This window comes from Schistosoma mansoni, chromosome 1 (genome assembly GCF_000237925.1).
Source record: "Schistosoma mansoni strain Puerto Rico chromosome 1, complete genome".
NCBI lineage: Eukaryota > Metazoa > Platyhelminthes > Trematoda > Strigeidida > Schistosomatidae > Schistosoma > Schistosoma mansoni.
The window spans coordinates 47,246,512-47,271,809 of record NC_031495.1 but is presented as its reverse complement, the minus strand read 5'-3'; the positions used below and the strand labels follow the sequence as shown (position 1 = coordinate 47,271,809).

The window sequence follows — 25,298 nt, the reverse complement described above, 5'->3', positions numbered from 1 at the left end:
CTTTTCATGTTTTTTTTACTAGCACTCATTTCATTTTCTGATGTGATCATTTCTTTTGTTCATTTTAGACTAGAGGTTTAGCATTACGTACACATAATTCGTTACACACTGACCACTATACAAATGAATATAACTTTGCTAACATACAGCCTATTGGTTCTCAATCCATACCGACTGACAGAAAATCAACCAAAACATGTTTACGCCCATCTTCTTCAGTTACAGAAGATTTTCTTCCAATTCGAACTCAGGGTGAAGATCATACGAAAACCACTCAAGAATCTATCGCTGTACGACGTCGAAGATTCAGTAATGAACCTCGTGTATCTTCGAACCGTTTTACCAAGATCGATTCGGTTTATTTTGATGCAGAGGATATTAGTTCCGATTTGGCTTTCTCAAAGAATATTTTAGCTAATAATAACATGACGAACAGTATCAATACAAAGTCTGTTTTAAATAATCTACAGCCTAGCAGTCGAATTTCCGATGAATGTAGTGGTATGTAACTATTATGTGTTATTTTCATACATTTTAGTTAATTCTTGTCCACCAACAAAAAATTACAAATTTTTAGTCTGTGATATCCCTTAAGTTGAACACATCAAGAAGTCGGAATTACAACTTTTTTACTAATCGCTCATTACCCATATGAATTAGTGAATAAGTGTAACCGAATCTCGGTAGTGTTATTCATTAAAAATGACCACGAAGTTACTTTCTCTCCTTTTCTATATTCTACCCCTTTATGTCCTCTTGTAATCTAGGGTTACTGATTTCGGGCTTCAGGTTAATAAACTTATGGGTCACATGTATTTTGTCTTTATGTTTGTGAACGTTGTTAATGTTGGTGTTCATATATTTCAACTGTATTATTGTAAATATCAATAATAATACTAATTTCCCTTTTGTCTGATTGTTACATTCAAAACTGCAGATGTATTTATGATATACAATTTGTTAAACGGTTTTTTTGTCAAATTTGTATTAAAATTGTTTTAAATTGTTTACACTTATTTCTTTTGCAAAGGAAACCTTTATGTGTATTATAGTATTGCTCTACTTATTAGTTGACATTTTAAAAATCAGTTTTCTGTAAGGTTTAAAATTGTAGATTAAGAAACCACACTATTTCAGTGATTGAAGTTAAATGGTATATATATATATATATATATATATATATATATATATATATATCGACCACCTTAGAGACGGTTGACCAAGACCTTTCATCACTATGCACTAGTATGTTGATTAACGTCATTTTATACTTAGTAAAGACGTTCATTCAGACAAGCGCTTTGCAAATTTGTAGCCATTTCATTATGTGACAATATCTTGTGCTAGATTTGATTTTTTTTGTCATTGGGTTCCATATCACTTAAATTGTTGGTTCTTTTTGCCAATCGTTTTATGGGTTCGGGATTTTTCACCAAATAATGAGAATTCGTGTAATAGACAACCTACTGTAAGATGCATACAAATTCCTACCTATTCTTTAGATTTTACATTATCTTTTTTAAAAGAACGTCAATTATTCACTGACCTGTAAAAGTCATTTCGCAAATGAAATTCCTAATTTCTAGAAGTCATTATCCTCCATGTACAAAAATGAATCCTTCTGTCGAAACATATCACTGAAAATATTTAGACATTTTTCAATATTCTCATAACGCACAATGTATTCCACTGGTTAGAGTAAAAATGAATATTCCGTTCAATGTATTGATAAGTTACCATTCTGTGCTGTTTTAGTGGTCAATGTAAGTTAATGTTTTTGTACTCTGATTCGAGTTACACTTTAGTTGTATGCACAGTCAGTGATACTACTCGGTTGCCGAAACCAAATTTGTTGGGATGGGGTTCAAATTTATGACTCCAGTGTTTTATTCTCTAGCTTAACTATTTTAGTGATTAAATAACTTTAATTTCTCACAAAAATAAATATAAATGACTATTTTTATGTCTTCTAGACGTTCGCATACCTTTTGTCATACTTTTGCTATCATGTACCATGTTTTATAAATCAATATTTTTCTGTTTCTAAAGATGACTGGGGTGATCCATGTGGTAGTCTGGATGTCGATGACGACCTGTATCATGATGCTGATGAATTGAATAATATCGAAAGTGATAATACAGATTCACTATATACGGCACATACAATACAAACTGGTGAAACTAATGCAGATCACATGAGATCGTCTACCATTAGACCACCAACACCTCCACCACGTCAAATGCACATTCTTCATGATGAACAAAACCTCGAGTTTCATCCTTCTGTGGAACAGATCTTAGATAAAGAGACAAATTCAACTAAACCTATAAATACACAAGAAGAAGAACCAAAGCTTCAGTTACAATTAGATCTTCAAATTCATATTGATTCTGGTTGTTGTGTTCTTCATCCTCGGCTTCCTTCAAAATTTATGCCTGATGATAATGGTGGTAAACATGTATCAACCTCTGTATTTCATACAGGAGTAGGAATAAATCCATTCAATATTTCAAATACTATGAAAGTTTTATCTCCAGAAACTCGTAGTCAAACTCCTTGTGCATTTTCTCCAACTCATATTGAATCTGGTTATAGGTTATCTTACAGTGATTTACTTCCTGGATATTTGGAGCGTTATAGGCATCAACTGTTACAAGATTTTCAAATAGTGCCTAATGATATCAGTATATTTTATTTGCCCGCTGTGGACGTTAGCGTACGTTTTATTTTTGTTTTAGCCACATAAAAATGAGTTATAGACTTGCTTGATATTTTTATAAATTATATAGTGTTTGTCGTGAATCATTCCTTTACAATTCCATATTCTTTGGGTATTTTAATAGCAACACAATGTACATAGATTTCCGTCGTGTTTAAATCATAGTAGACATACGGGATATCTTTTGTAAACGTTTCAAATACATTCTTTATAGATTTCTGTACATTTCGTGTTCACGTGAAGTCTTTTCTAATTTAAGCGTATAGTAATTACTACTCAGTCAGTCAGCTACAATGTAGCACCAGGCACATTTATGCATCGGTCCAAGTCGTCACACATCATTAGCACAAGATGAACACCGAATTCATAGAAGTAGTTAATTTATTGGTGGTAATATATAAGAGAAAGGTTGTGTATAAGGATATAGTATAGGAAGGAAGAAAGTTATGAAGCTATTTTAATCTCAAGGTTTAAGGGAAGAGAAAGAGTGTATACACCTACGCCATTGTGATCGATTCTGAGCCATGTCACCTAGAGTTCCCAACCATTGGTTACGAGAGTCACGCGGACCTCAACTACTAAAGAGTCTCAAACTTGAATAAAGACTGTTGTTTTAACAATTTTCTTTCTGCGTTCATTTATTCATGGTTAAAACAATGAAAACAAACATTCAAAAAACTGTCCATAAGTTTATAAACAACAATTAACCAATCACTTTCTTTTTGAAGTAATATAGTGATAATGTTTTCTAGGTAGACAATAAAAACTTTATGTATGGTTTTACGTTAGGCATTTTCTTAATTCTACCATTTGTCAGTAAAATTTTATATTCTTTAACTTAACAATAATACCGAGATTTCATGTTTCTTTTTTTGGTAAAATTTAGCTTCATTATAATTCAATGACTGAATTAGACTTTTTGCCTGGAAGTAATACGGTTATACCTGGTTCATATAGTGACCCTCCTGTTAACTCAAAAATGTTCCCTCCAAATGTTCTTTTGTCAAAATCAACTGCTCAGTCTAGAACTGGACAAAATACAGGGAATAAAGACGATTCTATTCCACGAAGTATAAGAAAACAAGCGGACTTATATATTTCCTGTTTCTTACAAAAATTGCCAAATGTAAGTTTGTTTCGTATTTTTAGTCAAGAAATTTTAGTTTCTTTTCAGTTTAAGCGTTTCCTAGGAAGCTAAAGTTCTTACATTTCTACAGTTTTTGTTGTCTGTTATGTCATGTTTCGTTGTGCATTACAATTCTTAGTTCCTGTTAAAACCACACTACCGTACACTTAAATTACTGTTCTTTCAAGTATACATTCATAATTTCATTTTCATTTTTATGTATAAAATGTCTTCTAAATGAAGCCATTCAATTTTTTTTTAAATTTCACTCTCATATTCTATGTTTGTTTATCTTGTTCACGATGTAATCGAGCATTCACTAAAGAGAAGTCCCATACAAAAACAAAACCGTTGTTTAATGCGAAGAATACAAATTAAACTAATCTCTGTATAACATGTTCAACGTATATAATTCTGTTCATTAAATAACTATAGATTAATAGTTAAAATGCTTTTACAAACTGAATTGGAATTAAAAATAAACAAACATTTCATTTCTTCCTGTAATTGTTTTAATTCATTGACTTCTCAGTTCTCTCTCTCTTTTTAACAGGAATTAATTGTTCAGCCGGCATTACTTGATTTTCTTGAACAAGCCATCGAAAATTTGCCATTTATATCTGACTGGAACTCAGAAGTTGGTAAGTTTGTCCCGTGTTTTGTTTTCAGTTATATCCTACGTGAAAAAATATTATATTCCTTAAGTTTTTTTCTCTAAATATTTATTGGTTGGTTGTATTATTAGTTGAGATGGCTGGGACACGTGTTACGTATGCCCAACCACCGACGTGCTATGTTTTATGGTATAGGAGTAGGTTGGAAGAAAGCTAGGGGCGGCCAGACCAAAACGTGGCACAAATCCATGAAGTCACTGACAAGTGGACTGAGCCATATTGGTAGGTGTTGACTAATTGGCATGGATCCGTGAGATGATAGCAACCGGTGGTTAGAGATCTGGAATGACATGGCTCAAAATCGTTTGCAGTGGCGAAGGTGCATCCACTCTTTGTGTAATCCCGAATTCTAATCTTCCGAATTCTTTATGTCTCTATCTTTTTTCTCCTTCCAAATTTGTTTCACTGTATTATACTCCTTCAATAACATCTTCAAACCCTAATCTCTCACATTAATGCTTATACTCTTACTACTTCTACCAATATGGGATTTGAATGGACAACTGCATCTCTGTGCTAATGTGGTATGGCAACTCGAACTGATGTACGTACGTACGAAGTTCTACGTTGTGTCTGACTCACTGATTATTATTTTCTAACAGCTTCAGCATTTTTATCACTTATGAACTTTGTTGATCGAATTTAAAGTGAGGCATGTATTAAAATTAGCGTAACCAACTAAGAACATCGTACAGTCTTTTGTGAACACATATGCACACATACACAAATCCATTTTTCAATTGTTTGGTAATTACTTCTAGATGTCTAGTATTTTATAACTTATATGAATTCTAAAACCATATATTTTCTGCTAACTTCATCCTTCATTATAATGCTTAGAATACTGTGCTAAATTTTATAGTTTATATAATTGGAATTTGTTTTTTTTTTTCAAGATTCCGTTTCATCCGATTCTGGTAATGAAATATTCTTTGAAAAATTCCCTGTACATGCTATTGTTCATCTTCATATTCAACCATTTACCATACGGTATGTGTTTACTTATTTACATTGATTTACAACAGAACAGTCTGAGTGAATGGACTTTTTGTTTTCTTAAATAACTAAAGGAAAGTGTTCATTTTGTTAAGGTGCCTGCCTTTATGGTGTTAGGTCACTTAGACAATTGGACGTGTTAAAATTTGTTTAAAAAGTTTTGAGAAATTCAATTAGTTGAAAAGACAGTTATATGTTTTGTTGCCATTGTAACTGGTTCTTTGAGATTGTATATTACTTATAAGTTGTAGAATATCACAAACATTTGATATCACATCGCTGAGATTCTTGAATGTATTAAACGTCAGTTTTAGATATTTTTTAGCACGATATAAAAGCATCAAGTTAATAAAACAATTTACCAAGGGAGATTTTCGAGGCAGTATTCCCAATAAATTAAAGTCCACGCTCACACCATATTTTTTTATATTGATCTCTCATTCAGCAATTAAAAGTGTCATCGTTTTAAGTTCTGTAAAAGAGGGGATAATGTTAATAGGAAGTATGTTGAAACCTATTTTAAAAAATTCATCACCTTAATAGATTCCTGAAGTAGAACGATTCATACCTACATTAGATATTGGATATTATAAATATCGGTAATCCTACTTTATAGTTTAATTTGTAGATCCGAATTAGCAGAAATAAGGATAGGCTGTGTAAACTCTATTTACCCATACAAGTTTAACTACTTCTATGGAGCCAGCTATATTGGCTACACGAATTTAAAAAAAACATCCAATATTTCGGCTTTGTTCATCATAGTTGAACGTAAACTTCATCCAGCTTATAACCTTCTGATCTTATATAGGATTAGAAAGTTGTTCTACTGAGAAGCTTTAAAGCAGAGCTGATTAGTTATCCAGTGCTCCTCTGTTCTCCATCTGATGGGATTTTGTGACAAAAAATTTGCTCGACAAGCAAAGATTCTATTAGCGCTGTTCGTCTATTCACTCTGTACAGTGAGCACTATCTAATAGTTTTTCAATCGTACTAAATTATTTTTAATAGGTTCATACTTTATTGTAAGTTATGCTGATTATGCCTATTAATTATTGGTGATAGTGTAAATTATTTAGTTACATTCGGTTCAAATATTTTCTTTAACATAGTTAAACTCAAACTCTGTACAAATGTAAATCTTTCTTCACAAAGTGTGACGTATTTATATGCTCTACAACTTAATCTTTTCTCATTTCAATTAATTAACCTATCATAAATTTAGCATTTATTAATTCTCATACAATGTATAACTCTTCTTTTCTCTCTCTCTGGTGCAAATTGTAGATTTCTTTGTTTGCCAACTTCTCGAATGCAATGCTTAATGGTTTTGCCATTTTTGGACGCTGTCTTTTCAACTAAACGTGATGATCCGGACTCGGTTATAAATAGGACTGAATATAGCGTACCACGTAAATTATCCGATCTTAGTAAGTTTCTGTTATGTTTTTTGTTTGTTTATGAATTAGTAATACAATTTAATTCTAATGAGTTATTTGAATTGATTGATCTTTTATAGAAAAGTATAGTTTAAATCAAGTACAAATGTTAATTTCGAATCCTTTATCATCTAAAGTAACTTCCTATTTAAAGGACTAAACATGTACAATTTCTTAAATACAAAACAAAACTAAGGAACAAATTGCATCACATTACTTATCCACAATTCATTACCTAGATCTAATAACAAAACATTTTTCCCGAAAGTCAAAGTGATCGTAAAACTTGCTATGAATGAATCGTTTATATTGTTATAAGTAGGTAGATTTGTGAAGATTGTAGTATTTTCAGAGTTGAAATCATGAGTCGATCTAAGCTAGATCACCATTGAAAACCTAGAAGCACTGAGTGGACGTTTCGTATTTGTATAGGATTCCTCAACAGTGCTTATCCACGATCCTGCACACGGGACTCGAACCCAGGACCTTCGGTCCCACCATCGAGTGTTTCACCTCTAGACCACTTGATCGGTATCCAACGTTATTAATGTCTGATTTCAACCAGTCGATTATCTTACACAACCCTTCATCCATTTCCTGTAGTGGACAACTGTCTCACAATCAACATTCCACTGGTCATTGTGTTTATTTTCTACAAGAATTTGATCATTATTGAGGCAGTGGTTCAGGAAAAACTCTACAGCTTTCAACATCATCATCAGCAGTTAATAATCTCTTTGAAAAATGAGAAAACCAAAAATTATCTTTTGTTTCTTTTCCAATAAAATCAATATCTAATTGCTCATGCAACAAAATTAGTTAATTTTAGTAAGAAAAAGTCCTGTTGATAAATTTACCAACATCATTTCACTAAGTGTTTTTTCAAGTTTATATCAGTTAATTAAGCCGAATAAATACGCATTTAATTGTCTTATTTGAAATATATCCACCCATTAAGTGAATATGTTCTCAAAGAATGAGTTATGCTATGTTCTATCCTAATATTGGGTAAAACAATTTATTCTTTACAAAGATCAAATTATTTCAAACGACTTAATAGTCTCTCATTAAGTGTTTTGACATCATTTACATGTCGGAATTTGTTGTCTGAATATTATTTTAAAACACATTATATTGTATTATTATGCCTGACTTTTGTAGTCAGAGTTGATAATTATTTATTTTGCGTATATATTCATTATGTTTTCTGTTTTACTTTTTTTTTTCTTTTTATAGATTCATTTCAATCTGATAATCAGTTGGATAGTACAAGTGTAACATTAAAACAGAAACCAGTAGTTGGTGATGTAGTTTCAGCTGGTGGACTTTCTATTACTGCCATCTTAAAAGGTGCATTAATTAAGTACCCAAAGTTTGTATATAGTTTGATGTACATATCAAATTTAACTTAGAACATATATAATCGGTTATTGATTTTTGTGACAGCGTTAACCTTTTAGCTATTAAAGAAACATAGATTTTGTGTGATTATATTTCCTAAACTGAATATTATTCACCCGTTCACTAAGTATCAGTTTATGTGCTTAGCCTCAAACCACATTTTATATGTAATGACCAGTAATACTATTCGATTATTCAAACAAAACTAGGTATAGCGTTAATCTAATTTGAGACTTTATGACTAAAACACCTTAACCACCGAATAACTACACATTGAATAGCCTAGTAGCATATACATCAATACTACGACATTTCGTTCCATGAGATCTACATATATCTACCAATTTAAGGATACGTAAGTCAATAAAGTCAAACAAACATGTGTGGAAATAAATTGTTTGTTTTTTTAAAGAAAGACAAATTTCGATTAGTCTTGTTTTAATCTGACTATATATTGTATTTATTAAGTAGTTTATCATTGTAGTTCATACTTAAAATTAAAGTTTGCTACTGATATATATATATATATATATATCTTCGTACCATACTGTACCAAGCGTCTTGTGATTAATAGATACAATTAAGCGTTTAGAAATGTCTTAGTATGTTGATATAGATGATAAGTACATGTCTTCTAAATTTATTATGTGTACTTGCTAACTGCTTCCTTTTCTTATTTTGTCGATTTGTAGAATTTCGCATATCAATATTCCATCCTTATGGTGAATCATCTTCCATAAGAGCAGGAAGCAGTTCATGGGGAGATGCTAGACCATGTGATTCCCTTACAATACTTGTGAAAGATATACAATGTCATCTTTCGCGCACAGTAGAAGCAAAAGTTGTGCAAGTGAATCCGAATACAAGTGTAAATGAATCTAATTCTATTAGTGTACCACTAGAATCTAACAAAAAACCTTTCATTTCAACAATTCATAATGTTAGAGAAACAATGGTATCTGTACAATCGGTTGATAATTTTGGATTACATCGAAATTTATGTATTTCAGGTACATATATATTTTTGTTCTCTTTATTATTGACCTATTTATTTCGTTAGTTATTTTGATTGTGATTTAAAGAATATATATATATATTCACACTTTTCATTTATCATGATAATTCCACCAGCAGATTATTTGTTTTTGATCATTGTTAGTGAACAACTAAATAATCATAGCTATTCTGTGTGGTATAGAGCTAGTTGGTTAAATTTGCCAATCACTTATAAGTGTCAATCCTTGAAATAACATATCTCACTTTCAAATGTTCTACGAGATTAAATAATATTCTGAAAAGATATATAGATGGTATCCTGGATTACACGAGTGATCACCTTTATAAAATTACAAATGTAGCATGTGAAAGGCATACGGGTAAGCTCTTAGAAAAGAAGTGATTTGGCTGCTGAGTGTTTTAGGATTTCCGGTAATAGTTAGTCGTCTGTATGCACAAATGATGGTTGCTGAGGGAAAACGTCATTTGTAGATTATCAATCGAAGTGCAGTGGATAGTGGAGGGGAGATCCAAAGTATTCCATGAAAAAGTCCAGAGGGGCCCTGAAAACTCGGGGAAACATTTTATCCAATCAGTATCCAATATATTGTAGAGCCATGTATCACATTTCTTTCTGGATGATTATCAATCCTGGTACTATGTTTAGTATGGTTCTAGAGACTGAGAAGTCCGAGGCCATCAGAAATACCCGTACATAAACAAACCTCAGAGTAAAGCGTTCTTTTTTACGCTTCGCGCATTTTCTCTCGTGTTCGAGTTGTCGTGTAGATTTAGCCTGAGGTTATTAAAAGAGCTTAAGAAACCATTTCAAGCATTCAGTTAGAAGATTGGTCAGATAGTCCCAAAAATGTAAAACGACTGGTATTCATCGTGTAATTCCAAATCAGTAATAATAATTTTAATGTCTTATTGCCCCTTTATTCTATTACTTATGGTACTTCGAGGTCATACATTAACAATTGTATATTTTACTTGAAATATGCGTTTTTCACTTTAATATTGTTCTTTTTATATTCCGTTTATTATTTCATTTCTTTTGTAGTATTCTTCTTTAACATTAATCACTACTATTATTATTTTTTTATTTTCACAATACTGATTAATTTTATGTAATGAATTGAATTGACGTTATGATCTAATAATTTTCTTTTGATCTTATTCCATTTTGCTGACATAATTATTAATTTATAGAACTTTCGTCCTAATCTGGACGATTAGTTTCACAGTATTTGGGCGCCTGTTTGATGTGAGACATTATGGAGGAAGAATATAGTTGTAAAATTTCAGCGAATAAATTTGTAGTAAATCCGACCTTTTCACTTGGCAATCCTATCCAAGTTTTTTCAAGGAAATATAATCAATTTTTGATGTTTGATCATATTTCCAGATCGCTGAGCGAAACGTTTGATTTACTTCAAATTCATTCGCTGAGACTCTACAAACGCATTCTTCCTCCTTGATAATTATTAATTGTTTGTGAGAGTTTATATTATTCCGTTGTTAATATTTAGGACTGAGTTTTGATTAGTTTTTGTCGAAATACGTTTTAAGATTTATTGCAAATAGCTTTGTTGATGAAATCTTCTCAATGTGCGTATATGCCAACAAAGACTAATCGAAATTCAGTCCTTATTATCAATGAGATAACGCAAACCCTTCATAATTAAATGTCATATCCATTAAACAAGTTAATGAACTAAAAACTGCATTGATCTCTAAAGCTGTAGGTACTGAGTTCGAGTCTCGGTGTGAATAATAACACTGAAATACGGGCACAAATAACTGATTAGTCCCGAATAAGTTATTCATCTAGGATTCCACTACTAGCCGCAATGTATTCTAGAAATTTTTCGAAAATTTGGTTTTCGTCCCAGTTTTCTGACGTATAATATTTCACAATTATAAATACTAAAGATTCCCATTGTATTGTTTTAATCATAAACACAATAAGGATTATTGTGATGTATATAATTTACTTAACTTACATATAGATTTACAAATGCTTTCCCTGTTTCTTATCAAATTTAATCCTAATTAAATATTATATGAACCTGGATAAAATGGATCTTTCAAATTTATTGTTAATAATAACCTGTGCAATTTAGTTGTAATGTAATACTGTAAAGTTGTAACTTGGTTCAATAATTACAGGAAAAAAAATATTCAAACTGATTAACTATAAAACTATACTTTTTTTAAACTATGCAAATGTGAGTCGTATTAATAAAAAAAATTACCTATAATAAACGTTAAGATATATCAGGATTACAGATAATCTTATTACTGCTGATAAATTTTCACAGTTGAAATCATGAGTCGATCTAAGCTAAACTACCATTGAAAACCCAGAAGCACTGAATGGACGTTTCGTAATTGTATGGGATTCCTCGACAGTGCTTATTCACGATCCTGCACACGGGACTCGAACCCAGGACCTTCGGTCCCATCGTCGAACGTTTCACCTCTAAACTACTGGATCGGTATCCAACGTTATTAATGTCTGGTTCCAACCAATCGATTATCTTACACAACCCTTCATCCATTTCCTGCAGTGGATAACTGTCCACTGGTCACGGCCTTCTCACTGGAACTCCAGGAGTCACATCTTGAAGCTACTCACTGGTGAGCACATACTCCTTACCAGTATGGTGATTTTCGAAGACTTTAGTATTTTTTACAGTTGAAATCACTAGTCGATCTAAATTACTCAAGTGATTCATCATTTCACCTATTGAAAGAAATTGTGTACGTTTTATGAAAATTTTATTTGAATGTAAGTTTTTTATATAGAATTTATATTAGGATCTCAATGCTTGACTTTTCTGTTAGTGAGTGATGTTTACTTTTTTGTTTTTCTCTCAAAAATAATTAACACGGATTCCGTTGAATTGTTAATAATGTATGTATTATTTCTTTTGTTCTAGGCATTTTTGATATTGGCATAGCTGAATTCACTTGTGATACTCGTCGAACATTAGAAATTCTAGATATTTATAATTCATGGTATCGTAGTAGTCTGGCTCGTCGTTTATTTCTAGGCAATGACGAATTAATTGAAACAGGTTAGCTTATACATAACCTAAATTAATAGGTTATAGTTCTTATAATCATGTCATACTTGAACTATATAATGTAGTCTGAAGTATTTTCCCATTGAAAAGTCTAATCATATTGTGATAAGTTCTTTTCTCTGCATTATCTTATTACAGGTAACGTTTTACCCTACCAGATTAATTCCACCACCTTTTAATTTTACACAGTATTTTAGAAAAATGCATACTTAATAGTCTAAAGGAGGACAAATCAGTCATTTTTATGAGCACTACTAATCAAAGTAATATTATCTACTTTGTACAGTGGTGGCTTAGTATTTAGAACACGTAGATTTCAATCAATTAGTCCCAAATTTCGATCTCGCTCCACTACCTACCTTCGTTTGATTAGTTAAGTAGACTAATTAGGCAGCACTGAAAGCGAAATATATATACCCATATTATGATAAGGAATCTAACTGAAAACTTTTATCCGGTGTGTGTATGCAGCAGTAAAGGTTCATTTCTTTAGTACAGAACTTGTTTTCGGCCACTAAGTTACGAGGTTACATACATTTCGTTTACCATGATTAATATATAGTCAGTTTTTAAATAACATAACTGTTTTACAGTCTACTTCTGATTATGCTTAACCCTTCAGCCTAACATTGTACTGAAGGGAGAGTTAGTGGTATCGCAGTTGGTCCCTGTAATTTCAGCTGTGAAATGAACCTTAGTGTAATATCCCAACAAACAATATTAAAACTTTTATGTCAGTAAATTGTTGTGATAAATATTTATGATACTTTCAATTTAAATCCCAATATATAGGATGCGCGATTAAGATAAGTTTAAGCTATGAAAATGAACATATTATAAGAATGATTATCAACTCATTAGCCCAGAAGTAGGCTAAGGAAAAATAAGTGATTGAACATATTTGTTCTGGGCGCACAGCTCTGGCTTTTGATCCTAATAGCTATTGCTTCAGCTGTCTGAAGGACTCTCAGTCTGACGGATTTAGACAGATTGCTGCTAACACAATATATTATTGTGAATGATTGTTCCATGTTGACTGTATGACTCGTTTGTACTAAATGAGCTAAAATTGAACTGTTAACAGTTTTAAGTATACCTTCGCCTAACCACACTGAGAGGTGCTCGCAAGACCAAAAATTAAATAAAATATATAGCAAATAAAAACTGAATATTTTTTATTTTCTAAAAGCTTCAAATACCGAACATTCATTCTTCTATCTCTAAAATTAACATTTCAGTTTTTCTTAGAATCATCATTTCATGTGAAAAATCATATAAATAAAATGTTTTTTTTATTATTTTTCTAGTTAATATTACTCAGTCTTATGATCAAGATGAAATAGTGAAAGCCACTGAAACACAACATGAACAATCAGATACAAAGTTAGGAAGTACATCATCCAATGATAATTTGCATACAAAACAGGAAACTTCAGAAAGTTTGGAACTGCCTCTACCAAGTGGATTAATAAATCTTACTACAGGTTCGTTTATATTTACATATTTATTCATCCTTTTCTCTTTCACCATTATTTCTGTATTATTGTAATATATATATTGTGTATAATTAACGTTTATTTATGTTAACAGTCTAATTAAGTACATCTTTTTATCACATTCCGACTGAATTGTCTACAGACTGATTTATGACATACAAATCCATGCATGTAACTTCGGATTATCCTGTATGGGTTAAGGTTAATAATACCAACCGGCTTCCTAAACTTAAAAGAGATATTCCCGACTTTGGAATCTGTAACTAAGTGCGTATAAGACAAACTCAATATTTTATTTATTAAATCAAGTTAGGCATTTATATTGTAACATTAATAGACATTAGTTTTACTGAGTAATATGTGGTGTAATTTTTCGAAGCAGTTGATCGCTGTGATAAATCTCCACAGTGTAATAAGAAGACGAAGATTATCAGAACTATGTGTTACATTTCGAACAATTTGATCACGCATATATTTGTTAAGAACATTTATACATAAAAATAAAAGGTCAACTAGACAAATGGATTGTAAGAAGAGACAAGAATAATAAAGAAAATAATGGGAAAACTATTCGAGACCTCATCACTCTGGATTACTTACTTACTCAAGCCTGTTACTCCCAATGGAACATAGGCCGCTGACCAGCGTTCTCCAACCCGCTCTGTCCTGGGCCTTCCTTCCTAGTTCTATCCAACTTTTGTTCATTCTCCTCATATCTGTTTCCATTTCTCGGCGTAATGTGTTCTTGGGTCTTCCTCTTCTCCTTTGGCCTTCAGAATTCCATGTGAATGCTTGCCTTGTGACGCAGTTGGGTGATTTCCTCAATGTGTGTCCTATCCACCTCCAGCGCCTCTTCCTGATTTCTTCTTCCACTGGATGGAATCTGAGAGTAAGCAAGGTTGCCTGACACCGGTCTTTACTTCGAACAAATCTATCAACTGTCCTCCATGCACGATTTTGCAGTTTAATCCATCATAGGAATTCCGTATGAAATTGACTATCTTCTCAGGCACGCAGTAGTGTCGAAGAAGCCTCCATAGTGTTATCCTGTCTGCGCTATGTAATGCTTTCTCATAGTCAATGAAGTTTATATAAAGTAATGAATTCCATTCAATTGATTGTTCCGGCTGAGTTGAAAACAAGCTCTTTTTGAATATACCTAGGGGTTTTTAATTTTTGTAGGGCTAAGGCGTCATCAAACTTCAGTTCTAGCTCTTTTACACTCCTGCATAACACTTATTACCTGTTTCAACTATGCGTTTGGCAAGAGACAACGATATTAAAACATCATTGGAATTAATATTTTCAACTCATTTTTTTTAATCTACATGAGAATATACTTTTATTAATACTTGATAATTTATGGAGGTAGTTAAATGTCATGTAAAAATACTTTAAATGTGTCGTATATACTGATATATACATTTAAACAACCACTATATACATGTTTACTGGACCATACTATTGTTGATTATCACATATTTTACAGAGGAATATTTTTATTCATGCTATTGGGTTTTCTTTTCTTTTGTACGAGCTACTTAGTAAAACTTTAGAGGTTATGTTTTCTAGAACCCAAAGTTTGCTTTTCTAAAGAGGAGAACTACTTCTATTTTCATTTATTCGCTCCTTACTGTTTCCTTTTTTTGTAAGTACAATTCTTATTGCTTGTACCTGGTGGTTGCTTGCATTGACTTTACGGACATGGCATTTGTAGTAATTGTTTGGGGGCTTACAACATATTGATTATTATTATCCGTTATTAATTATTTTTATGAAATACATTGGTTATTTTTTTTGCAGAAACGCAACAACCATTAGATAAGAATAATAAAAATTTAACACCGAAAACAACCTTCTTGAGAGAAAATCTCAGTCATAAAAAGTCAGATGCAGCACGTGCTACAACAATCGGTCCATGCATATCGACAAATGATAAAAGTGATGAAGAGCCTAAAGCACCTACAGTTAGTACATCGCCAGATCCAACGTCAAAATTAACTACACTTATAGGCGAACGTGGAGCTAGTGGAAGTCGTAATACTAGTTTACGAGTAGCTTCATGGAATGCATTAACTATTTTCTGCGTACACCTGAAAAAATTTGATTTAAATTTATACATGGGTAGCGCTATGGGTTTAACACGGTATGTTGCTTTTATGTTTTCTTTAAATCTGTTTGTTTAATTAGAGTAGGTATTACTTTTGACAAGTATTAATTTTTAGTATGAGGGGGTTTTTTGTGAAGATTGTAGAATGTTCATAATATAAATTACTAAGTGATCTCAGTCGAACCACTTTTGAAAACTACGAAGCGCAACTGCTTTATTTTGGCATGGGATTGCCCAACAGTGCATACCACCTGGAATCGAACCAAGGGACCTTCGATCTCGCATGGAAATTCCTAACCTCTAGACCACTGACTCGGGACTTAGTGATGTTTAGGTCTAGCTTCAATCAGTTCACAATACTGTACGACCATCTTCTTTTGCTTCTGGTTAATAACTGTTTCACAGCTGACGCGGTTGAACTCCACTGATTGCCACACTTGGCTTGCACGTATGAATATCGACTTTAATGCATTCAGTCTTGTATTAATAAAAACTTCGTTACACATAAATATTTGAAACATACTCAATCTGTTGTAATACTCTTCAGGTTTATATTTTAGACTGTAACAATACACTTTTCAGATTAACCTGATTTTATGTTGTGTTTGTGTGTTTGAGGTTTTTACTTGTTATGTTACCTAGAAAATGCCTACTTTCCAATATCAAGTTGTGTAGTGTAATTACCCTGGATGAAAACTAAAAGGCTAAAGTGATAGATATTGCATTTTAAAAGCGTTGTGTTGGATAATTCACTGATTGACAACGTTCTGAGACTTGAACATATGTATGTGTAGTAAGAAAGAAATATTGGAAACCAGAAGGCAATGAACTGTTGTGCATACTGTAATCCTTTTTTTTTCTTGTATCGATTATTCCTGTAGCATCTCTTTCCTAGAACCTACCAAAATGTCTAACTTCAATCTGTTTTAATTATTTCAGACTTATTGTGGACCAGTCATTTTGCGAAGGTCACATCTCTGTGAATTCATCAGGTCGTAAAAATACTTTATTAACTGCTGGCTTAGCCAATAGTCAATTTATTAGTGAAGGTGGCGGAGTAGGCGGTGAATTCGGACTAGTTGATCTGGTGACTCAACGTAAGACTTTTGTGTTATGCCTTGATTTACTTTATATCAAAGTATCACATTTACATTACTATTTGGATGTAATTTAGGTAGGCAGTTTCGTATACTAATTATCATAGTTCTTTCATGAATTTGAAAATTGATCGGTGAGAAGTTCTTCAATATTAGGTTTTCAAATAACGTGTGTATATTCAGCGAGATTTCTGCTTAGTAAACCACAATGCTTCTACATCTCCTTCGCTTCCTAAATGTTCTGTATAAATGGTAGGAAGTCGGAGTTTAACCTATCTAATTCATAAACTATAGTCTAGCACTGGAAGTGAAACGCTGTAGATCCATAATTATATGCACTGTCTTTTGTTGACACTATATGTAATAAACAAATAATATATTTGTAACATCCCAATGAGTAGAAAAATTAGATTTTCTAACGTTTCGTGACTCAGTGTAAGCCACTTCTTCAGAGAATAAATAACCAAATTAGCATTAATCCAAGTTTAAATAGTACAACGGAACAACACGAATATTAGGTGCGATCAATCAAAAGACGGGTCTGAATAAATCAATGTCATGTCATTTCGGTCAAGGTGATTCATAAGCGACATATATATACATTTATGTGTGTATGTGTGCTCTCTTAAGGATGAAAAATGTGTGACCTTTATAACGACAAAGAATGGAGTTTAATTTGTAAGGTAGTAGAGTGAATTGTAAATAATATCAGACTAGGTGACTAGGATAGATCGACCAAGTATGATGCATGGTAAAGCCCTCCTTTCTATTGAGAGCAGTAGAATTAAGCATTATATGGAACGCTTCAGCTACTCTCCTTTCTTTGTAATTGGTAAAACCTTTTCGTAATATTTTGATATTTTTGAAATCGATTTGATGATTGTTGAAAATGGCGTACTATTTAAACTTGGATTAATGCTAATTTGGTTATTTATTCTCTGAAGAAATGGCTTACACTGAGTCACGAAACGTCAGAAAATCTAATTTTCTACTCATTGGGATGTTACAAATATATTATTTATTTATAACAATCTACCCAATGCTCAATCTATTCGAAGTTATCAAATCAAAACTTGGTAATGACACCTACTATACGTAATAGTGGTTTGTAGATTGAATTAACATAATAGATTGATTGGTGAGCAATTTTCGGAGTTGTTTGTTATGTAATTCTAATATTTCACTTTAATTATCCAGTGTCAATATGTGAAATGAAATCAGCAGTCAACTTATTAACCACTTACTTATCAGTAAAATTCAGATACATCCTGCTATGTTTCCTGAGACTCATCACTTGAATATACTGGTGGCTCAATTAACTTTCGTTTTCACATTGAGACTTGAACCAAGCGTTCATCAGTTCAAACATCATACCATTACCAGCCCGGTTATCAGGTTATAGTAGCTACATAATTTCAATAGGTATCAATTATTCTTGAAACTCGTGATTTCTCATCCTTCATATTGCGAAATCTAATTACCTGTTGAAACTCAATCTTTCTGTGCGTATGTCTTGATATTATTAATAGTTCTTTTTTTAATGTATATCTGGTAGAACTAATCTTGGCCACAACTATTATTAAATAACCGATGCTTTCAATGCTTGTAGGCTTCACCAACAATATTTCTCGGATCAAAATGATGTTTTCTGCTTGTGACTATTGGGTGTTGTGGTTATATCATAATAATACAAACTCGTATTTTATGTATTGAACAGGGTTTTTCTTCTGTGTAAATCTTTGAGTAAGATAATCCGTACTAAGCTTAGTAATTACGCTTATGATCTAATTTATTTCCAATGCAGTTTCGTATTGACTATTGAACCATATATTTTCAATTAATTATTCAGTACATTCCATAGTTTGTTAAAGTGTAGAGAAAAGAAAAATTATTCCTTTTGGTCAGTAACATATGGCGGTAATAATTCTTTTTTTTGTATTTAAGTTCGCATAGACAATGATCCTTCACACGATCCTCAACATTGTTTGGCAGCAAGGGTTGGTGGTTTTCAAATACGTATAGAATATATGAACACAAATATTCTACTGTTCAGAGTGAACTCTCTAGACCTAACACTTTACGATGAATGGTGTTTAAAAGATATCATTCAACATTTGTTAAATTCAGCTAAACATTCTAATGTAAATCTTTCCACGAAACATGATCAATATTCATCTTCAACGATCAATAGTGAGACAAATGATGTTCTTGGCTCACAACTGGTATTTATTCGAATTTCTGGAGAAATTAATTGGGATCAAGCGCAGGTAAGTTATCAAAATTCATTGCTACATGAATCTTTTCTAACTGTTGATGTGATTAAAATTTATTGTTAAACTTGGATTAATTTTGATTTGGTTATTTATTCTCTGAAGAAGTGGCTAACACGGAGTCACGAAACGTCCGAAAATCTAATTTTCTACTCATTGGGATATTACAAATATATTGATTTGTTTATAACAATCTACCCCATGCTCAATCTATTCGAAATTATCAAGTCAAACCTTGGTAATGATGCCTACAATCTCTTGTTTTATTTTCAAAATAATTTCAACTGAAATTAGCACTTTAGTTTTTAACCAAAAGTAATCTTGTCAAGTTATCTACCACCATTTCTATTGTTTGATTAAATTTTTATTCATTTATCATCTTCAGTGCTCATTAACCTATCCATATTTCCATTAATTTAGAGAAAGCTAGCAGATATTTTTAAAAATTATTTTTATTGATAATTTCTAGGCAGCGATTGTTCGTAGCACGACTCCAGATCTTATAAGATCTATCCATAAAGTTCGTGATTATTTTCAAGAACAAGTTCGAGAAGGTCGTTTATCATTGATTGGACAAGTTGGTCGTTTTGGTATGTTTTCAATGAGTTCTGGACAACGCCGTTCTTTAAATCATAAAGGAAGTATTAGTTCATCACGTTTATGTAAAGATAAATCTGTTAATGTTGCTGATCAAGAAATTGATCAGCTTTTACAACGTCATTGGCAAAAAATAATGTATCAGGCTCTCAGATTACTTTTACAAGAGCGGTTAAAAGTTTCTAGTATGAAAGGGAAATCATCGTCTATTGGAACACAGTCTTATTTATACAACAATCCAGTGCTTAGTGGTTCATTCCAATTATCAGGAAATTCATTGGGAATGGCTTGTTTTGCTGGTAGTTTTCGATCAGCGCCTGACTGGGCTGTATTCAATATTCAACACCCAACAGTCAGGTTAGTTTTTATACTGCATATTTTTCATGCAAAGATTATCTTCTAACACGGAAACCTTTTTTTCTTGGTGACAAATATAAACAACTATTTTTTTAAATTCTAGGTAGTAATCAAGTCCCACTGTTTCATCTAGACCGATTCGACTCATATATAAATTTAGAATCAAGACTGATAGTCAGAAAATTAATTTTAACAATAAACTGTACTGTAGTCAAAATACTTAATTTATCTATCTATTGACAGTTGTTGTTTCTTGAAACTTCATTCTACTTACTTCCATCTGCACAATGAAAAAGTATCACTCATTAGCCCCCTTACATCAACAAATCTAAATTATAAGTTTTTCACTTAGTTAATAAGGTAATACATAATTTAACAGAATTTATGTACGATTGTGTATTTGATAAATTGTTGTTGGTTAAACTATAAAAGTTATTTTCACACTGAAAAAAGTTCTATTCAAAAGTTTACTATCACTGTACAAAAGTAAGATAACTATGGAGAAATAGAGAAATAACCGATCAGTGATTACTATTTAGACACTTAATGAAAAATCTCTGTAATCAACACTTTCATAATGTATTATATTACATTAAGGCATTTTATTCAATTTGATTTTTTCTTCATTCCTTCCTTTCACGTAGCTTTGAAACTGAGGCTCAACGAGAAATTCCTATATCGAGTGAAGAAATAATTTTTGATGGTAGTGAACAGGATGGATGGATAAATGTACGACAAGTTTTAAGTTTTGAGTTAGGCTCACCCCCAGAATTTCAACCTCAAATGGCCTATGTCCTTCGTGTTAGACGCGGAAAATCACAGAATTTGCGGGATTTACCATTGGCGACCATCGAAGAATGGTTTGAATTTTGTTTTCGTGGTGCAGATAATACAGGTATGTACATGTATGTATATTGTATTCCTGATATGAGATCTATCAGCATTGTATATCTACAACCTCCTCCAGGAACTGAATTCTTAACATTTTTTAACTTATTGCAACTGTTGTTCTGTATTCATTTGTTTTCAGTTGAGATATCCCAACTGATGTCATTATGTGGTGAGAAACATCGACAAATTAAACTGATCTCTAATAAACTTTTTAATCAAAATTATTAAGTCATTAAGAATTTCACTTCATATTAGTTCCTATAATACTAAAATTTTAATCCAGTCTCATAACTATTAGGCATATATATAGATTTGCCTTTGATTACTTGTTTTTTTTCTTTCCCACCAAAATTTTTAGTTATCAACTTCGCTCGACATAGTAATCCATCAGGTATCAATGCTATAATAAAATGTAAGTAAAAGTAGTCGTTTGTTTTGTTTACCATTTTGATTGTTCGTGTTTGAGTTTGTTCTTACTTTCAATATTCTAGATAGTTTACAACTTATCGTGAGTAGTCCAATCCCAAAGGAAATACATTTATTGTTTCAGTATTTCATTGCATAATAATTACAACTTGCTAATTTTCAAAAATAAAAAGTGATTAGACTTAGAACACTCTATGTTTACTCTTTGGATATTAAAGAAAGTAAATTATTCATGAAATTATGCAAAAAATAAAATACCAATAATCATCTTCTGAATTGTTCTTGTAATTAATCTGATTTGAAACTCTCATATACAAGTGTTGCAGGATAAAAATGAATGATATTATTTTATTGATAAAACAGTAAAATTCTACCAAGTTTACAAATGCATATGCGAGAGAGATAATCAAACTTAAAACTTCATGTAAGTTTAAACTGTTGCAATATTTCAAACTAGGACTTAGCTGTTATCCATCACGTTCTGACTTTCGGTAGTACTGTTTTAGCTGACAATGTCAGTCAGTAATGAAATTCAATATAAACTCAATAAATCTCTAATAGTCGTATAAATTTAGTTTTGTACGTACTAGTTAGTGTTTATTTTCTCATCAACTTTGTAATTAAAATGAAGAGTTGTTTTCCAGAAGCTTATTCTTAAATTAACTTTTCACTACTGTGCATTTTTTTGTTAGTGGCACAATTCCCGATATGTTTTACACATATTAGTAGCCAAGACACATCGTTGCCTGTATTCAATGTACTGAACTCTTCGAAACCCGCACGTGATATGCTTGTTCCAGTCAATGAAGATGATGGTAACTCTGTAGATCCCGGTGATATTAATCGTTCTATTAATAAAACCAGTGAAACATCAACTATTAACAAATTTATATCAAAAGAAGAACGACCTAGTGTATCTGTTCGTCCCAATCCATTAAAGCCACCAAATGAAGGTGAATTATTGTTTATTCTACCTTCTCTTGCCTTACGTATCACCACTGATCAACGTCAAACAATGTCTCAACCTACTTTATCCAGTCTGCCAGTTGTTATATCAGGATTCTCAGCTAGTAAGGAATCTACTCTTAACAATAATGTCACGTTTAAAGATGCAGACCAGAAAAAGTCACCGGGACGATTTTCTAAAGGCCAGTCTTTACTTCGAGCCAAGCCATTTTCTAAAAAAGACAATTCAGGAGAATTAAGCGCAACCTGTTCCGGTTCTGTACCATCTGTAAAAGTCAGTTTTCAAACTGATTTTCATGGGTTCATTCAACTGGGACTGATTGATGTACCTTGGCTGCCAAGTCTTATAAGTTCATACTTGGATGAACGATTAAATGACTATGAACGTGAGTTTTAGTTTGAATCCACAAATTCTGGAGATGAGTCATGGAAATCCAATAGTGATGATTATTTTATGTATTCAACGTTAATTATAGTATTTCCATCAAATAAGTTACTCAACAGATAGACCCTGTTTAATACAATAGCTATTAATCTTTAATACTAAACTGCTAGTTAGTTTAATTAAATGAACAATGATTGTGGAGAGAAAAAATAGTATATAGAACATATCAGTTTGTGAATTCATATTATTTCATGAATTCTTCTGTCGATTGGTTACAACTAAATACACAGTTAGGAGTGGCCAAAACAAAACGTGGCATCAGTCCTTGAAGTCTCTAACCTCTAGTCTTAGTCATGTTGGTAGATGCAGACTACTTAGTTGGGGTCCGCGTGACTATCGTAAACAATGGTTGGAGACTCTGGGTGACACTGCTCAGGATTGATCACAATGGCATAGGTGTGTACACACTCTATCTTCCCTTAAACTGTGAGATTAAAAGTGCCTAGTATCTTTCTTTCTACGAACTAATTCTTTCTTCCTGTACTATATCCTTATATTCAATCTTTCCTCCATATATTACCACCATTGAATTAACTACTATGAATTCAGTATTCATCTTGTTGTGCTAATGAGGTATGGCGAATTGGAGCGATGCGTATATTTGTCTGGTCCTACGTTGTAGCTGACTGACTGATACTAAAAGAAAGGGAAAAACAACATATTGTAATCTAATCAAAACGGAAAAAAGTGAAATGATAGATAATTATTACTAAATTTGTTTATAAAACAAATGAATTGACGAATATTAAAAGAAAGATGGAGAAGTTATAGTTTAGGTTTTAGTATTAGTCATAAACAGAGTAAGACATGACAGACACAAAAGATTAGATGAATATAAATCACATAGTATGTATGAAAATATAAAGTGTATGACGAGAAAAAATAGGATAGTGATTAAGTTATTAAGCACATGAGACTATCAAAAGAATTAATAAAATAAAGCAAATTTACATTTCCCCATTTCAAATTTTTGCTTTTACTACATATCTTTTGGAAATTGACTATCATTCAGAAACAGTGGAGCCAGAGAATTCATAGCGAATAAATCTGAAATTCTTACCTATTTGTGTTTAGTGCTTGAATTATTGTGTATATAATTTGAAATAATTAGTACTTTATAGTTTATTCAGTGCTAAAGGTTTGGTAATATTGTATTCAGGTTATTATAGAAACAATATAATTTGATATTGGGCAATCAAAGGCAATTAGTGAGTCTTCCTCTATCTAGGTATTTTGCTAATCGATACTCTTCAGCAGTCTAAACAGGATTAGTGATACTTGTGGTACTTTTAATTCGTGTCACTTATACAGTCAGAGTTATTACCACTAATCTCTTGGGTCATCTACTCCCATCGATCATTAACAATTTGTAAATGAGTATACTTACTTACTCCTGTTACGCCCAATGGAGCATAGGTCGCCGACCAGCGTTCTCTAACCCACTTTGTCCTGGGCCTTCCTTCCTAGTTCTATCCAACTTTTGTTCATTCTCCTCATATCTGTTTCCATTTCTCGGCGTAATGTGTTCTTGGGTCTTCCTCTTCTCCTTTGGCCTTCAGAATTCCATGTGAATGCTTGCCTTGTGACGCAGTTGGGTGATTTCCTCAATGTGTGTCCTATCCACCTCCAGCGCCTCTTCCTGATTTCTTCTTCCACTGAATGGAATCTGGTTTGTTCTCTCTCACAGTAGAATGTTGCTGCTGATAGTGTCTGTCCAATGGATCCGAAGTATTTTGCGTAGACAACTGTTAATAAACACTTGTATCTTCTGGATGATGGCTTTCGTAGTTCTACAGGTTTCTGCGACATATAGTAGAACTGTCTTGACACTTGTATTGAAAATTCTGATCTTGGTGTTGGTTGACAATTGTTTTGAGTTCCAAATGTTCTTCAATGGTAGATATGTTGCTCTTGCTTTGCTGATCCGCGTCTTCACATCTGCCTCATATCCACCGTGTTCATCAATGATGCTGCTCAGATATGTAAGGGTTTTCAAACCCTCAAAAGCTTCTCCGTCAAGTGTGATTCGATTGGTGCATGTTGTGTTGTACTGGAGAATCTTGCTTTTCCCTTTGTGTATGTTGATACCCACTGCTGTTGAGACTGTTGCTACACTGTTCGTCTTCTTCTGCATTTGTTGTTGTGTGTGCGACAGTCGTGTCCGACCATCTGCAAAGTCTAAATCATCCAGCTACATCC

General features: G+C 32.4%; 1 protein-coding gene across 1 annotated transcript in view; it reads left to right on the top strand.

Annotated features, from left to right (window-relative positions):
* Smp_171790 (hypothetical protein) overlaps window positions 1-25,298 on the top strand; it is a gene marked incomplete at both ends in the record, with an annotated part of 108,417 nt that overhangs the window by 76,254 nt on the left and 6,865 nt on the right. Inside the window, 17 exons of the mRNA XM_018794641.1 lie at window positions 69-501; window positions 2,050-2,717; window positions 3,607-3,846; window positions 4,400-4,487; window positions 5,417-5,510; window positions 6,804-6,946; window positions 8,192-8,305; window positions 9,049-9,366; window positions 12,298-12,435; window positions 13,752-13,928; window positions 15,744-16,086; window positions 16,990-17,147; window positions 19,092-19,414; window positions 19,887-20,371; window positions 21,016-21,266; window positions 21,621-21,674; window positions 22,381-23,040. Of these exons, the coding sequence (XP_018649033.1) occupies window positions 69-501; window positions 2,050-2,717; window positions 3,607-3,846; window positions 4,400-4,487; window positions 5,417-5,510; window positions 6,804-6,946; window positions 8,192-8,305; window positions 9,049-9,366; window positions 12,298-12,435; window positions 13,752-13,928; window positions 15,744-16,086; window positions 16,990-17,147; window positions 19,092-19,414; window positions 19,887-20,371; window positions 21,016-21,266; window positions 21,621-21,674; window positions 22,381-23,040 (4,687 nt within the window). The remainder of the gene's footprint in view (window positions 1-68; window positions 502-2,049; window positions 2,718-3,606; window positions 3,847-4,399; window positions 4,488-5,416; window positions 5,511-6,803; window positions 6,947-8,191; window positions 8,306-9,048; window positions 9,367-12,297; window positions 12,436-13,751; window positions 13,929-15,743; window positions 16,087-16,989; window positions 17,148-19,091; window positions 19,415-19,886; window positions 20,372-21,015; window positions 21,267-21,620; window positions 21,675-22,380; window positions 23,041-25,298) is intronic.